The sequence below is a fragment of the Lucilia cuprina genome, chromosome 4, assembly GCF_022045245.1.
Source record: "Lucilia cuprina isolate Lc7/37 chromosome 4, ASM2204524v1, whole genome shotgun sequence".
NCBI classification, from domain to species: domain Eukaryota; kingdom Metazoa; phylum Arthropoda; class Insecta; order Diptera; family Calliphoridae; genus Lucilia; species Lucilia cuprina.
In genome coordinates, this window is record NC_060952.1 from 75,914,292 (window position 1) to 75,932,694 (window position 18,403).

An 18,403-nucleotide genomic window follows, 5' to 3' on the forward strand; every position below is an offset into this window, starting at 1 on the left:
ACAGACGGACATAGCTAGATCGACTCAGAATTTGATAAGGACCCAGAATATATATACTTTGTTGGGTCTCAGATGAATATTTCTTGGTGTTACACACGGAATGACAAAATTATTTATACCCTCTATCACCACTGATGGTGGTGGAGGGTATAAAAAAACTTGTGCAAAACATAGAAATTCATCACAGACATCAAAAAAAATCATGTTTTTAATAACATGAGTATGTACGTTTACATATAAATGTATGTATATAAAAGGTCCTTTTCATTTCACAATTGAATGACTAAAATTTTATTTGTGCTTTTCACTGCAGCTACGTTTGACAATTGAAATGTTGTTGATGGTTTTCGATTTTCAAATGTTTTTTTGCATTTAAAGGATTTTTATCATTATTATACTTTACACCACTTTAGTGAGGAGAGTATATTGGGTTTGTGCTGATGTTTGTAACGCACAATAATATTGGTCCTATGCCCACCTTTAAGTAAACCGATTGTCTCAGAATCATTTTCTGAGTCGATTTAGCTAAGTCCGTCCGTCTATGTTAACATTGTAATCAAACTACAGGTCGCAATTTTGAAGAAATTTGGTACATGATCTTCTATTGTCCCAGGACAAAGCCTATTGAAAATGTTAAAGATCAGTTCATTATTTCACCTTGGCCACATACAACAGAAGCCCCGAATATAGCTTGTAAACCTTGTAATCAAACTTTAGGTAGCAACTTTAGAGATAATTCAATGAAATTTGGCACATTATATTCTAATGCACCGTAGAAGTTTATTGAAAATAGTTGAAATCGGTTCATTATTTCACCTAGCTCCCATACAACTGAACCCGCCAAATAGGGCTTTTAAGTTCATAACTATGTTTAGTATACTCGTATCTCGAAAAAACATGCAAAACCAAGTTCTTGATGACCCTCATTAACTTTATAATTGTAGAGCCTTATTTGACCCTAGCCCCAAATGAAAACTAAATCAATTTTTTTCGTATACAGGTGTAGGGTATTATATGGTCGGCCTCGTCCGACTATAAATTTTTACTTGTTTTATTTATTTTTTGAATTGAACGTCAATAAATGTTATTGTGCACTTTTTATATGTTTCGCTAAGGACATTAGCACCACCAAATGTCAATCAGTTGAAATAATATATTTTTAATAAATCTTTAAACATACATAAAATGTAGAAATTGTTGGTCCATGACCCTTTTTCGAATTTATAATGATTAAAGCGTGAAACTTCGAAGCGCCTTTTTACAAAAAATAACTTTTATAAACAAATTATAAAAGACCCAACTTATACGTTTTTAAGATTGTAGTTCTAATAGTTTCCCTGATATTATGTATTAATTTCATAGTTCTTAATGTATTCTAGCTTTATAGTTTTCAAGGTGACACACCCCCTTTTGATTGACAGTAACGATCACAATATGCCACAATGGTGCTACATACTGTAATCCATATTTCAAACTATAAATCATTCTTCACGATGTGTTCCCCCCAGGGGCATGTTATCTTTATGAAAAACCCCATCTTTGAGTGATTACGGGGAAAAGTGGTGCTACCACTAACTTTATGTTTCGATAACAAAATACAAGTAAAACTTTTACACAAAGTACTAGCACGTTATTTAGAAACAAGACATTAGTCTGCCTGGACTATAAACTGTAGATCAAACGTATACTCGGCCTTTCCTTCTATTGATTTGACATAGGTTAGAACCAGAGAGCCACATAATCTGGTACAACGGGAACCGGTAGCACGTAGATTTTTAGAGTTTATATTGTTCCAATTATTGGAAAGTTCACTTCGGGTTTCACGTGGTTTAAACCCAAATTCGCGGGAAAAGAGTGTCGGTTAAAAGGCTGATGAAATCTATAAATCTGGACAACAGCACTGAGTTGCCGAGACAACTGATATTTCAAAGATCTTGTTTTGATTGTAATTCCGGGAGAAAGAGTTGCTACCAATACCTCTATTTATATCCTCGGTCTTTCCTTGAAATGATTTGACATGGAGTCGATCATAACATAATCTAGTACAACAGGTGGCTAATTGCCCGTAGGAGTTTGTCCTGACTATTCTGTTGGTTGAGGTTGCATCGGTATTTAACGTAGTGGCGGAATGTGAAATTGTGCTTTAACTCTTTCACGTATACCGGATGCCAGTGTCCCAAGATTTTTTTTACATAATTATCGATTTAGAGCGCTATTTTGATTTCACAGCTACAGTATATGGATATCTCCAAAGAAAAATCTTCTAAAATTTGATTTCACTATATGCTAAAAAGGATAATATCCTGCAATATCCTTTGAAAACACTATTTAAATTTTTCGTCAAAAATTATCAATATACTTCAAAATAAAATGTGTGCTGAAGACATATCCATAAAAAGTCCAGAGGTTTAGTTTTGTGATCTATAATTCGGAAAAGTTCGGTGATGTTGCCAGGACATCAGACACCCTGCACAAGAGTAACTTTTAAACTAAGCGTTGGAAACGGTTTAGAATGAATGTAGATTTGTTATTTTTCCGTACCGAATGTGTATCTCTAGATGCTGTCGCCAATTCAACAGAGGCTATTCTATTTGCGTGATGGTAAACGGAAATGATGTTTTTGCATCTGTCAAATATCTGACCATTGATCCGTGGTCAGATATTAGACAGCTCGAGTACTTGGGCATAAATCGACAAAACCAAAATTGCCACCTGCGTGTAAGTTACACAACTGGACAGTGGTCATGATGTGCTGACGATCTTCATGATATGCCTTGCGATCTTTCCATTTAAACTACAATTTTCTTATATTATTTATTTGGTCAATTTTATTTAGAATTACATAAAAAAACATAAACTTTATGAGAAAAATAATGGAAAACTCTTGAGTAAAATATGAATAATGAAAGGAAACGTTTACTTTTAAAATAAAATTAAAAACAAAATAATTAAAATTGTAAAAAAAATTAAGCTATAATACGAAATGAGTTCAAATAAACACGAATACTACGCGAATATCTTAAATAAAAAGCGATAACGAAACATTTTGTTCAATTGAAAATATAAAAAATAATTATAAAAAATAACCACCGAACGAAACGTAAGAGCAGTACGTATAATCTCAAATATCTGAGGTCTAAAGCGAAGTTTAACGTTATGGCTTCTACCCAATTGCATACAAAAGCTTAATCGATATTCAATTGCCTGAAGGTGCCCTCCATGCCAAAGAGATCATCACTGGTCTTGGGTGAACCGGGACGCAAGGCTTCATTGGCCTTTTGTTCTTCTTGTTCTTTAAACCAGTTGGTGTATTCACCCAACTTCTTCTTCCACATTTGAGTCAACTCAACAATGGACCCAGCCTTGCCACCATATTCCTCGGGTAGCAAATCTTTGGGTACCGATTTATATAAACTTTCCATATCATTATGGAAGGTAATACGATTGATGATCTTCTCCTTAACGAAGGGCTTGACAAACTTAAAGATGGTATCGACCAGTGGAGAAATGTTAATGACATGAACTTCTTTAACCTTAACGGGATAAGCTTCTTGAACACAAATCAAGAATTTCTTTACAACAGCAGGAGAGAATTTGGCAAAGTGAGTTGCGGTGGCAACGGCAGCATCCAAAATGAAAATATCACCGGCAATGCCGACGCTCTCCTCCAACAAACGAACATCACCAATCATAAGAGCAACTTTCATGGCATCATTTACTTGGCTGGGTTGAAAATCACAATCGATGCCACGAATAAAAGTAATGCGGCGACCGTTAGGAGTCAAACCGGGCAAGGTAGGGCAGTGTCTATAAAAGAGGAAAGAAAAGTTAATAAAATGAAATACGAAAAACGAACAATTCATCTTGAACTTACACATAATCCAACACTATAGACAATTCTTCACGATTGATGTCACGATTTGAAAAGAACTCGGGTATAGCATTACGCATGGTATAGTACATGTCCAACTTCTTTTTCACCTTTTCCAAACTGAATTTGCAACCACGCAAAAATGTACGCAAACGACCATCATCCATGTCTTTGGGCAAATGAGGTTGTGTGTCCAACCATTCGCGTATCAACTTAATATCGCGCTCAATCTCCTCGGCATTTTCGGGTTCACGTAATTCTTCGCGAATGGTAACACGTTGTTGAGGTGTGGGTTGTACGAGCATCATCTGCAATTGAAAAGAATTAAAATTAATATTTTGTGAATTTCGAAGCTTTAAATACAAAATCTAACAATAAGTTGTGTATGACAACTATGTTCTTTGCTATTTCAATATATCAGTTTATTGTGAATGCCAGCAATACAATCTACTACTTCAATTGTGAACTTAACTAATATTTATTTATTTATTTATTTATTTAAAAAAAATAAACCAGAGTAAACTTTGAAATAAATGTATTTCAACAAATTTTGTTTAACTTTTAGAAAACTCAACATATTTATTTAAGTATATTTGCCAATATTAAATAAACTTTAACAAAAGTTTATTGGGTAATTGATTGTTTACAAAATTTTCTAGACATCAAGACTATGAATGAGTTTTTAATGCAACGCTTCAGTAGTTTTTAAAATGATTACTTTTTGACTTAATTTATTTAGCTTTACACGTAATAGTATGTTATGTTTACACATATTTACGTAAGATATGTATAAATAATGCATTTTATGATGTAAAACAATTTAAAATAATTATTTTTTTTTAATTTATTAAATAAAAAAATTGTATGATTAAAATTGATAAGATCTGACTACAGACCGCATAAAGACATCATCCGAAGTTTAGAAAGTCAGAGTAAAAGTTTTATTAATATAAACATTTTATTACGTCACGTATGTATGTCATAAAGATATAATTAGCGTGAATAAATAGTACTTCCACAATTTGAATCGACATCCAATAGAAATCGACAAAGTGTTAAGCCCTTGACAAACCCATAAAGAGAAAAATTTGCTGAACGAGAAGGATAATTTTACTATCGGGAAAATCATTTATTGCGGCGTTCCTCATTCGTCAATTAATTTAGACAGATCGTATATATGACAGCTAAGCGCAGTATGATAGTTCAATTGAGGCAGGTAATCATTACGTAATTTCTATCTACCGTCGAAATTAATTTCAGTATCGTTTAAATGATTCAGAAAGAAGAGCTGAACCGATTGGAACGAATAAATGAAATTAGGCCAATACGTGAACTTCTGTCGTATTGGCCTAATTTCATGGTGGTCTTTTTCAACCACTCGGTGAGCTTTTGTGATGACTCATTATCACCCGTGTATAGAACTTCCGATCCATTACACATGTACTTTGCTCAAGTACTTGAGCTATCTTATATCTCACATTTCCTGCCCTGTTGCTTAACTTCCGATATAGAAAACATCACAACTACGCAGATGCTATGGCCTCTGATGAGTCGGTAACGGCACCGAGTGACGTAACCGGTAGACTGAATTACGAACCCATCAAATAATCTAAAGACTTTGTTCTTAATCACAGAGAACACACTGTGGTAAATCAGAAAACACTGTGAACAAAGTTTTCTTTGAACATGCTTAGACAGGGAATGAAATTTCAATGGTATCACTTGTATAAGATACCTCTCATTCACCATCTTTGGACCCATCACACTTCTAATTCATCTGACACACTCATTCTAGGTATACGGTCTTCATTCATCCTGTATATTATATCTAGAACACCAACTAGTTTCCAACGCTTACTCCAGTCATTCCTCTGTGGGATATATGTTGTATTAAAAGGAACCTTAACTAACTGACCAGCCATAGTTCTACGGACAACGGGCCATCCGTAGTACAAGATTATGTGACTCTCTTGTTCGACCTCATGGAAATCATTTCATTTATAGTTCTGGCAGGTACTGGTAGCACTTTTTTTCCCGGGATTTCAATAACATTAAGACGGGCTCTCGGATTCTACTCCATGTCAAATCATTTCAAGAAATGTACGAAGAGTGAAGTGGCATCACCAGTTTATAGTCCCGGCAGACTAAAGGTACTGGTAACACTTTTTTCGGGATTGCAATAACATTAAAATGGAGACTTTCATCTAGAAAACATGATTGCGGGGGGAAAGCCGATTGATTCAAATCTTTAATGCTCAGATATGTGTAAAGTTCCGAAAATAAACCGTGATTTCACTTATATAACAAACTGTAAGATATCATATTTTATGGCTGAATGACTATTCTAAACAATTTTAAGAACAGAGTACTGTTTATTTTTTTGTAATAGTAATAGGACTTTGTTGATTTTTAATTTATGAGAAAACAAAAAAATCTTTGATTAACTATGATTTGGGTTGTTCAGATTGATTGTTTTTTAAATACTTTTTAAACGTGTATTCATTGTATGAACGCACGATCGGATTCTTAAGTATGCCAAACGAACTCCATCGATCCTGATAGAACTCATGAATATTCGCGATTATTTTTTTTACACAATATACAATACATTAGGCTGATAAATTAAAGTCCAACTAACATCGGATATTATCTACTTAATTTGTGAGATAAAGTTTTACACCAACTAGCGAATATTCGCTATTAATTTTTAACAAAATAATTCGTCAGAGATTTTGAGTCAATTTAAATTCTAAGACACATATTGATTAGATTTGTTTGGTATTGGGCAATATCGGTTCGCGATTTAACATAGGCATAGAAAACAGTCGTAAACACTGGATGTACAACATTAGGCCGATACATTTAAGACTAACTAATATCGGAGACAATTTACTTAATTTGCGAGTCAAAGTTTTACTACAACTCGCGAATATTCGCGATTAATTTTTAACAAAATAATTCGTTAGAGATTTTGAGCTAATTTAGATTCTAAGACATATATTGATAAGATTTGTTTGGTATTGGATAATATCGGTTCTCGATTTAACATAGGCTTCTGGTAATGCATAGAAAACAGTCGTAAACTCTGGGTGTATTACTAACAAGGTTTTAGAAATTTGTACGCCATTTTGATATGTACTTTATGTGTCACTTATATATTCTTGAATCCATGAGATCTTAAAACAACTATTATGCATCACCTAAGTGTTGAAAAATAGTGTCGAATCGACACCAAAGCTAAATATCCATGACGCTATGGAAATTATGTGTATTTGGTGGGACCAAATAGGAACTATCAGGTCTTTCAATTTCCTAATTTTCTTCTTCAATAAAGTAAAAATGGCAATTTTTAAAGAATGAAATGACTCCGAATTTTCATCGTGAAATTAACAATTTATTATTTTTTCAAGTTTTTACCGATTTATAATTCCACTTTCGATCGGAATGGTATTCTGTGATAGGCCTGTTTATAACCTAGAATGCTCTGTCAGAAAGTTATTTAAAATTGGATTGATTCATTCTTGGCTACAAAGGATAAGACATTCTTTTGCCTTGGAATTCATATGTTGTATCCAAAAAAACACATTTTTAAGTTATATACCCAACGTGATCAAATTCAGTTTATTGAAACCAACATGTTCTCAACATGTTCCAAAGTAGCAGAAATGTATTCTTCACGAACAAGAACAAAAAAACCAAATAATTTATGATTAAGCCACGCGTAACCAGTAGCAGATTAATTTCTTGTATAAATAAATTAATTAAATATAAACATTCACACGAATTAATTTGTTAAATCAACTCAAAAATCCAACGAAGCATACTTGACATTTTAAGAAAAGAAGCAGAAAACAAAAACCAAAAGACACTTCCGTATCACAGCTACTTGCTATTCATTAATCATTTTAAATTAATGAAAGAAAAACTTAAACAAAAAAATTTTAAATTTTTATTAAAAATCTTAAAAAAACAAAAAAGCAAGAAATATTTAAATAAATAAAAATATAATTTAACCTACTGACACAAACACACAAGTACCTACTACCTACTCGAAAGCACTACAACTCGACCAGCATGCTGCTGATATGAAGTTGAAAATTTTTCAGCTAAATAGCGTAACTAAATAGTAAATGCTGCTGCTAACTAAATGATATTAAATGGTTTGGTTCTTTTTGCTGTTAAATACAAGATTTTATTGTTGTTGTTTTGGTTTAAAAATAAAAAATAATATTTAGTTATTTTTTTGCTTGCCACTTGTTATGTCAAAATTTGTTTAGCTCTTACTTTCAATTCCATTTACAAAGGAAAAAAACACAAATTGAAAATGTAAATAATAATACCAAAAACAACATTTCATTTTTGTTTTTGTTGCTAATGTTATGAATTTAAAAATATTCGAATGAAGCCAACAAATAACAGCAAAAAGTGTCTAAAGATGCTAAATTTAAAATTTTATTTGGTCTTGTTAAAATAAACAAGAAAATTTACATAAATTTAAAACTTTTTCTAATTCTTGTCTACTTTTGGTTCTCTTTATTTTTCTGCCAAAACATATTTAAATAATTTCATAACAACAGCAACACAAAAGAATGAATAAAATTTTGTTATAAATAAATTATTAAAATAATTTAGCAAACATGGTCAAGAATTCTTATTAACATATAATCATAATTCATTAAATGTATGACTCAGAGAGAGGTGCAAGGAGAGAGAGACTTGTTTTCAAATATAGAGATGATTGATTTAATGATAATTTTTTTAAGATAAATAGAATAACGGCGGTTTAAATAATATATTTTTTAAGTCAAATTAAGTTAATGTTTATAGACTAGCCTAGGACTAGTTCTAATTTATAGACAAATTTATGGACAAGTTTATAAACTAGTCTATAGATTAATGGACTTTTCTTTGGACTTGTATTTAGACTAGACCTGATATATGGATTAGTACTTGAACTATTGACGAGATAATTGACCATTCAATTGACTAGGTAATCGACTAGTCTATTGACTAGTCGATCAGCTAGTCTATTGACTTGTTTAACTACCAGTCTATTGAGTAGTTTATTGACTATTGTATTGACTAGTTATTTAATTAGTTAACCTGTTCTGTAGTCTTGTCTATAGTTTATTGACTAGTTGATCAACTAGTCTAATGACTAGTTTATTGACTAATCTATTGGCTAGTTAACCGACTAGTCTATTGACTAGTTAATCGACTAGTATATTGACTAGGTAATCAACTAGTCTATTGATTAGTTTAACGACCAGACTATTGATTAGTTTATCGACCAGACTATTGACTAGTTTATCGACCAGTCTATTAAGTAGTTAATTGACTATTTTATTGACTAGTTATTCAATTAGTTAATCTGGTATATAGTCTTGTCTTGATCAACTAGTCTAATAACTAGTTTATAGACTAGTTTATTGATTAATCTATTGGCTAGTTAACCGACTTGACTATTGACTAATTAACCGACTTGACTATTGACTAGATAATCGACTAGTATATTGACTAGGTAATCGACTAGTCTCTTGACTAGTTTATCGACCAGTCTATTGACTAGTTTATTGACTATTCTATTGACTAGTTTTTCGATTAGTTAATCGTGTCTATAGTCTAGTCTATAGTCTAAAGTCTAGTATATAGTCAAGTCTAAAGTCTAGTCTATAGTCTAGTATTGTCTAGTCTATAGTCTAGTTTGTAGTCTAGTCTATAGTCTAGGCTTTGGTCTAGTATATAGTCTAGTCAAAAGTCTATAGTCTACTCTATAATCTAGTCCATAGTCTAGTCTATAGTTTAATCTCTAGTCTAGTCTATAATCTAGACTACAGTCTAGTTTATAGTCTAGTCTATAGACTATACTTTAATCTATTCTATAGTATATTCTAAAGTCTTTTCTATAGTCTAGTCTTTAGTCTAATCTATAGTCTAATCTATAGTCTAGTCTATAGTCTATGGACTAGTCTGAACTAGTTTATTAACTAGTTTATTAACTAGACTTTTTCTTCAACTGATCCATAGGCTAGATCATAGACGTTTTCTTAGACTAGTCCATATGCTTGATTGTAGACTAATTAGTAGTCAAGTCTGTAGTCTAGTGTATAAACTAGTTAATATACTATTAGCTAAACTTGTCAAGAAACTAGTCCAAATACTAGCTCATTGACTAATCCATAAAATAGTCAATAGTTTATTCTATAGACTGATCTTCAGAGTAGTCAATAGACTACTCCTTAAACTAGCTCATAGGAGTTTTTAGACTCATCCAGACTAATCGATAAACAAAGATTAACTTTACATTTAAAGGCAGCAATTATCAGTTAATAAAATATTTATTTTGTAAAAAATTTAACTTTAAAATCCATTAAATCTGTTATACACCTAAATTGTTTTCAATTATCTCTTATATAACACTTTTATATGAAAACAATTAAACAAATATGTTCATATTGAATATAAATATATGTTTTATTTATTGATATTTGTTTATTTTAGCAAAATAAACCATTTCAGTTAAAATTTACATTTTGTAAAAAATAAAAAAATAAACAAAAAACTAAAACACGCGACTTTAACTGATGCAAAAAAAAAAATATGATTGTGTGCTCACGTGTAACAAAAAATTTACAAAAACAAAAATGAAATTTTAAAAATTCCAAAATTTGTTTATTTAAACTTGCCGTTACACTGACTCACTTAAATAATCACAACAGACAGACAGACAATTTGTATAGAGGTTTTTAATGGACTGCAAGTTCAAAGTGCTTGTCAAAAGAAAACAAAACAAATTTATACAAAATAACGTAATATTATTAACAATTTTAAATATTTTGTTTATTTTTTAAAGAAAGAAAAAAAAACTACAATAACAATACAAACTACGTAAGTAAATAATTATAGAGGCTGAGATACATTAACCAGATAATAACTAATTGAAATTATTTCTTTGCGCTTAACAAATATTTACTTAAAATATTTTTATTTTTTTTTTTTTGTATTCATAAGTAAATTAAATTTTTATTATTATTTTCTCTTTTTAAAAAATGGCCTTGTCTGCAAATTGTGAGCAGCAAAAAAAAAACACCAATTTTGTAATTTCACATGTTTGTGTCATTATGGCCCTAGTGTTTAGTAACTTTTTCCACAAAAAAAAAACTTTATTTAATTGTAATTGTAAAGTTAAGTAATGTGGTTTAGTGTAAGAAACAAAAGAAATGAAGCCAAAAAGGTAATGAAAAGTATGTTGGAAGGTTTTAGGTTATTAACCTACTTGTATGTTTTAAGAAATGTTATAAAAAGTTGCTCTACATAGGCCCGGTTTTATCTGTATTCTTTTTTTTCCAATCTCCACTATCATTTGTCGCTTTTAACCAAAACCTGTATTATAAATTTATGTTTTTTTCATAATCCTGTTTTTTCATATTTTGTTTTCTTTAATGACGTAGGAAATTATAAATCATTGTAGTTTGCTCGTTTTTTTTAACCTGTTTGTGGCAAGTGTGGTGTAATTGTGGCTGCCACATTAACATTCACTTCTTAGTCATTGGTTTTTGCACAATTTCTTTAGCATATTTAATTTACAGTATAAGTTCAATATTATTTGAATTTGTACTAAACTTTCTCTCAAAACAAATTTGTTGATTTGGGATTGAAATAATTTTTCGCTATTTTACTGATTGTTCTATAATTTAAGCTATTAACTTAGCTGTGTATAATTCTATTGACTAGTCTATTGACTAAACTATAAAAAAGTGTATTGGCTGGTCTATATACTAGTCTATTGTTGAAACTATTGACCAGACATTAGACAGTAGTCTATTGCTTAATCTGGGCTATTGTCTAGTCTTTTGACTAGTCTATTAACTAGCCGATGGACTTTTAACTGTTTACTGTCTATTGCTTAATCTAGGCTATTGTCTAGTCTTTCGACTAGTCTATTGACTAGCCAATTGACTTTTAACTGTTTAGTGTTATGAACTAGTTGATTGACTAGACTCTAGACTAGTCTGTTGACTGGCTTATAGAGTAGTCAATTAATTTGCCAGTAGACATGTGTATTGACGAGTCTATTGTCAAGTATAACGACTATGTATTATTCTTTTTTCTAGTCTATAGAGTGGTATATTTTCTGGTCTATAGACTAGTCTATGGACATGTCTATTTCCTAGTCTATGGTCATGACTATTACCTAGTCTATGTACTAGTCTATTATCTAGTCTATGGCCTAGTCAATTAAGTCTATTGCATATTCTATTGACTAGTCCATGGAAATTGCTTTTGTCTAGCCTATGGACTTGTTCAATGACTGCCCTATAGAGTAGTCTAACGACTAGCCAATGTACTTGTGTATCTACTAGTATATGACTTATCGATGTATTAGTCATTTTCTAATTTTTGGAATAGTCTATTGTCTGGCCTATTACCTAGTATATGAACTAGTCTGCTTACTACTCTATGGAGTAGTTTTTTGTCTAGTCTATGGACATTGTTTTTCGACTAGCCTGTTGCCTATTCTACGGACTAGTCTATGGATTTATTAATTGTCTAGTCTATGTAGTCTTTGATCTAGACTAGATGAGTCAATGGCTAGTCTATAGACCGGTACTAGTCTAAGGACTAAGTATTCTATGTAGTAGTCTATTGGCTATTTTATTAACTAATCTATCGATTAGTGTATGGACTATTTTTAAAACTAGCCTTCTAGTTTACAAACTACCCAATGGACTGCTCTAAGGAATAGTATATTGACTATTATAGAACTACTTTTGTTTAGTTTAACTACTAGTCTATGGACCAGTGTATGGGCTATACATTATCTATTATACTGACTAGTCTATGAAGTAGTCAGACAAGTTAAGCCAGGCCATGTATTTAGACCACCCCTTTGACTAGCCTATGGACTAGTTTATCGACTTATCGATTGTATAGTCTATGGATTAGTTGATTGATTAGACTATGGACTAGTGTATTGACTGGCCTATAGAGTAGTTACTAGACTAGACAATGGACTAGTTAATTGACTGGCCTATAGGGTAGTCATTTGACTAGCTGTTGACAATGAAATTGACTATAGATAGTCTAGACTATAGAGATAGATAGTTTTTACTATAGAGTAGTCAGTTGACTAGCCTATGATCTAATCTATTTACTATTATATTGTCTAGTCTATTGACTGGCGCATTGAGTAGTCTATTATCTAGGCTAGGCTCACTAACCAATGGACTTGTCTATTGACTAGCCTATGGAGTAGTCAATTTTCTAGTGAATGTACTATTACATGCATATATATAAGTCCATAGCCTATAGACTAATATATAGGCATTATCTAGTTTATGCGGTATTCTATTGTCTAATCAATAGAGTATTGTATCGAACAGTCTATGGACTAGTCTATTGTGTAATTTATAGACTATTAACTAGAATAACAAGTCTATGGACTAGTCTACTTTCTAGTTCATAGACTATTGGCTAGTCTATTTAATAGTCTATGGAGTAATGTGTTGACTAATCTATGTGCTAGTCCATTGTTTAGTTCAGTAACTAATTTATGGAATAGTCCATTGTCTAGACCAATGACTAATCTATGGACTAGTCCATAGCTAGTTTAATGACTGGTCTATAGACTACAAAAGAAGAGAATATAAAAAATTTTTAATAATTGAAATTTATGTCTAAAAGCTTAATAAAAGTGTTGATGGTTTATAGGAGAAAATAAGCGTAATAAATCTAAAATAAAAGATTAATATCTTCATGAAAGTTTATGAACGAGTGTAAACCAATGGGGAACACTATTTCCAGAAAAAAAGGAAATGACACTATAAACAATTGTGATTGTCGTAATTACAAATATGTTCAATTCATTTAACAAATTGTTTCTTTCTTTATTTCAACAAATTTTAAAGTAATTTTCTCTTTAACAAACAATCCGTTTCTAGCATTTCTCCTCAATTTGCTCAAGTTGATAAAAAAAAGCATACAATTTTTTCCCGCATTTTAAAACTGCAAACTCATTGTGCTAATGGCAAACAAAACTAAAATTGTGACTGTATGTGCCACAAAAAAAAAAATGCTTGCTGACGTTGTAAATTTAACTTAATGTTTGCAGTTCGTTGCAGCATCGATTGCTGCAATCAACACCATTAAACAGGTTTTACTCTAAACTAAATGCTGTTGCATTTTAACACTCACAACTATTTAATTCTATTTATTTTTTTTTTTGTTTTACCACTTTGTATTACATTGTTGGTAAACATACATATATTTCCCTTTTGTTGTAAGAAGCTTTGGAACACAAATTTGTTCCATTGTTGTAATCATACCCAGTAAATTGTGTGCAAAATTTGATTTATCATTGTAATTGTATGTTTACAATATTTGCTCTGTAGTATTATTGCAACATATTAAATATTGTATTTGTCATAAAGATAATGTTGTTTTTTTCAGTAAATGTTGTGTGTATTTAGTGTATCCAACTAAATCATTGGTTAAATATTATGACTTTGAAAATTGGCGTGAAAAATAAAATGTTTATTTTAGGGGAAATATTTGTAAAATGTTACAAAATTCAATTATACGTTTAGTAAATTTTGCAATTCATATGGGAATAATAATAATATCAAAATATACATTTGTATTATTTTTATGTTTTCCATACCCTTTTAAAACTATTTGTACTCAAGTGAAAAATTGCTTTTAACATATGAGGACATAATTATTTGCTTATTTTAAAATGCATTTTATTTTAAATTATTAAGTTTAATAATCATCATCGTCATCAGTAGATTTTATTAATTGCATTTTTATCACATCGCCTTATTATGGTTTTTTATTTTGTAACGACTTGTAACACTTGATATTGATTCATGATTTATATTATGAGCTATGTCCTTGAAATGAAAATTTAAATATTTTTTTTTATCTTTTTGTAAAAAACGACACTTTATTAAGCAGAGTGAATACTGTTTAATGTGCTTTTTTATATTTAAAAGTTTTCAGCATAATTAAGCGCCTTTTAAAAAGGAAATTTATTGAAAAGAAATATTCTTTTAACGCAATTTGTTTAATTATATATTAAAAGAACTATTAAATTTAAAAGTATTTTTGTTTGAGTTGCCCCATTTAATTTGTCATTCAATAATAGTCATAGGCAAATAGTAAAAGTAGCTCTCTTACTGGATTTGATTGTTTTTTTGCTCCCTTTTGAGAGTGTATGTGCATCGCTGTTCTATAACAATGACAGTCAAACAGAGATTTTAATGAGCTCTCTTACTCTGCTACATTTACACTTAGTTAGTTTGAAAGGAGGATGTACATATATACATCAAATTCGAAGAAATACACCCAAGCCTCCATCGGGCCTGTTGTGCGCTCCTTAACCAGTGCCACAGACGGGAATCGAACCCACCACCTCCGGTCTACCAGACTAGAACACTAAGCACTAACCTAACGGAGGCCACACATTTACACTTAAGTAAGCTCACTTATTTATAGGAAACGAAATATTTAGAGAGACATTTATAGCTCCTCTTCGATGCATGTTCTAAAATAATATTCCTACAAATGAGAACGATTGAAGAAACATAAAGGGTTCCAAAATAGAGACTTTTTATACGGTTTTGTGTACGGTTGTATGGGGATAGCCAAAAGAGTTTCAACCACTTTCAATAGCGTCCTTGGTTTGAAAAAATAAATTAAAATTATCTATAAAATTGCGACCTGTAGCTTGCACACAAGTTTTAGATGGACTAACAGACAGCTTGATAATCGGTTCAGGATCACAAAGTGGTTTATTTTGAGGTGTGTGTTCGATAATTTTGCGTGTTACAAAACAGCACAAACGCATTATATCCTCCCCACTATATTGGGGATCAGGTTGCAAACTGATCAAAATGAATAATTGTTTCAGTGTTTTAATGAGTTTAAATCTCCAGCGATCTGACGTTTCAAAAAGAAGCAAAGAAATTGTCAAAGATAGAATTCAGAAAGAATAGAGCATTCAGATAAGATTCTCTAACCTTTGTGTTTTAGATAAATAATTAATACCAAACAATCGACGATTTTTCCTTAAACAACTTCATACAAAGTGGAAATAATTCTTTGAATCGCAAAGAATAATAAAACATAAAAAGGATCAAAGATTTACTAACTGATAGCTGAGCTTTGAAAGTGGAACAAACTAGGATTATTTGAAGACATTTATTCCCTATTCCAAAAAACGTACAAATCGTTTAGAGAAATATATTATGTTTAAAAAAAAAAGAACATTAGAAGAGACTTAGAAAGATCTTAGATCCATGTAACTAAACTTGAGCAAATCTTATAAAATTTGATTGACTACATTATTTTACTTTTCTTAAACATTCTGATGATATTTTTGAGTTTAGAACTGAATAATTGGATGCTAAAATGATTGCGAATTGAAAATGGAATAAAAAGGGATTCAGCATTTTATTGAAGATATATTGTAGCTCAATAGCTACAATATATCTTTGGAATAGCTATTTTTGGAATAGCTATTCCCTGTTCCAAAAAGGTACAAATCGTTGGGTGAAATATGTTTAGTTCAAAAAGAATCGATCTGGAATGAATCTTTAAAATATTCATTTAATCTTATTTGACAAAAACAATTTAATCTGAATAAGAAATTTAAAAAGCGATTCAATAATAAAGGACCTTAAGAGTCAAATATTCCCGAATATTTGCAATGATTCCCGAATATTCGCAGAGTTTTAACATAAAAACAGATAACAGATAGAAAGATCTTTGATCCTACTTGAGCAAATCTTATAATATATGATTGGCAAGATTATTATTTTACTTTTCTTAAACATTTTGAAGATATTTTTGAGCTTAGAACTGAGGGATTGGACGATAAAATAATCGCGATTAGATTTGTAAATATTTTGTCCAAATATATTAGATTAAAAGTATTGCCTTTTCAAAGATCTATTATCCTTAATCATTTATAACAACTTTGTTTCAAATGAACCGTTAATACTTTTTCGATACCAGTTTCTTTTTTTTTTTGTAAAATAGAAAATGTAGTTTGACTACCTTTTAAAGACAAACATTTTCTCATCTTTCTTTTTTGCCTTGTTTTTTTATTATACACAATTTATTTTCTTTTATCTGTATCGTTATAGATATTTTATAATTTTCCTTAATTTTTTGTTTTCATCCTTACCTTGAAAGCTAAAATTTATTTGGTTAAACTTAGTGAAAGAAAATTAAAAATATTTTTTTTATTAATCCACAGACAGTGAGTGATCTTTGGAAGGATAATCCAAATAGCAGGAACTCGTTGCAAATAAAAATTGCAATTTTTTGTTTAAGCTACGAATAATAAATAAACGTTACCGAATTTTTTTTTATATTAAACTTTTCTCAATCAAAAAGGGGGGAAACGAACAACCGACTCGAATGAAGTAAAATCTGCAACTGAGTACAAAAGAAACATGTTTTACTGCTATATAAATCGTACGATCGTGTTCCATTGCACTTGGTTGAAAACACACATTAGTAGAAAAGCAAAAAAAGCAAAAACAACAAATATAAAGTTAAAGAAAGAAAAAAAAACATTAAAAAGCAAATTCACTAGCGTTATAGTAAAATACATATAAGTAATACGAGCGCAATAACAACAACTAAAATTTTCAATGATTCAAGTTAAAAAGTGCACGAAGTGTAAAAACGACTTATACTCGTGTATGAATTTTGGTAAAAAAAACAGTTAGTTAATGTTAAGATTATTTGTAGTTGTACCTGTAAGCAGTGGTAAGTGATGTTTTGCTAAAATTTAGATTGAATACAATTCAAACTTCATATTGTACAAATACTTGTTTGTATGTATTTTAGTATGCACAGTGGTTTTAAATGTTTACTTTACATAAAAAACAAATACATTGATTATAATCTATAACTAAAGAATATACTATAGATAATACTATAGACTAGACTACAGACTACACTATAGACTAGACTATAGACTAGACTATAGACTAGACTATAGACTAGACTATAGACTAGACTATAGACTAGACTATAGACTAGACTATAGACTAGACTATAGACTAGACTATAGACTATAGACTAGACTACAGACTAGACTATAGACTAGACTATAGACTAGACTATAGAAAAATATCAGTTTTGTGTAAATGTCTACATTTATAGGACTTATAAACATTAGCCATTTAAGTGGTGTAGGGTGTGAAAAAATATTAAATTTCTAGACAAGATTATTGCATGTGTATTCAACTCATCAGCGAACTGTTAAATGTTTGTAGCTCCATAAACATGCATTTCGTTACGGTTTTATTTCGTATTTAATATCTTCTTCTACTCATTTTAGTTTTAACTTTTAATTTTTTAATATTTTTTTCGCTATTTTATATCTTTTGCTTATTCTTCTTCTCACATTATTAAATATTTTTATTATTTTTAATTTTAATTAAGGGCAAATATGTGCAACAACAACAGAAATGACATTAAATACACTAGAAAAAGAAGCAATAAAAGTAATAAACT

At 30.4% G+C, this 18,403-nt stretch overlaps 1 protein-coding gene across 1 annotated transcript; it reads right to left on the reverse strand.

Moving 5' to 3' along the window:
* Positions 1–2,894: 2,894 nt before the first annotated feature.
* On the reverse strand, positions 2,895–17,333 carry LOC111683783 (alpha-tocopherol transfer protein-like). The gene is made up of 3 exons (XM_023445887.2): positions 17,061–17,333; positions 3,875–4,179; positions 2,895–3,807 (listed from the first exon to the last, which is right to left on the reverse strand). The coding sequence occupies exons 2-3, from the start codon at positions 4,177–4,179 to the stop codon at positions 3,186–3,188; spliced, it is 927 nt and encodes a 308-aa protein (XP_023301655.1). The 5' UTR covers positions 17,061–17,333; the 3' UTR covers positions 2,895–3,185.
* Positions 17,334–18,403: the final 1,070 nt, after the last annotated feature.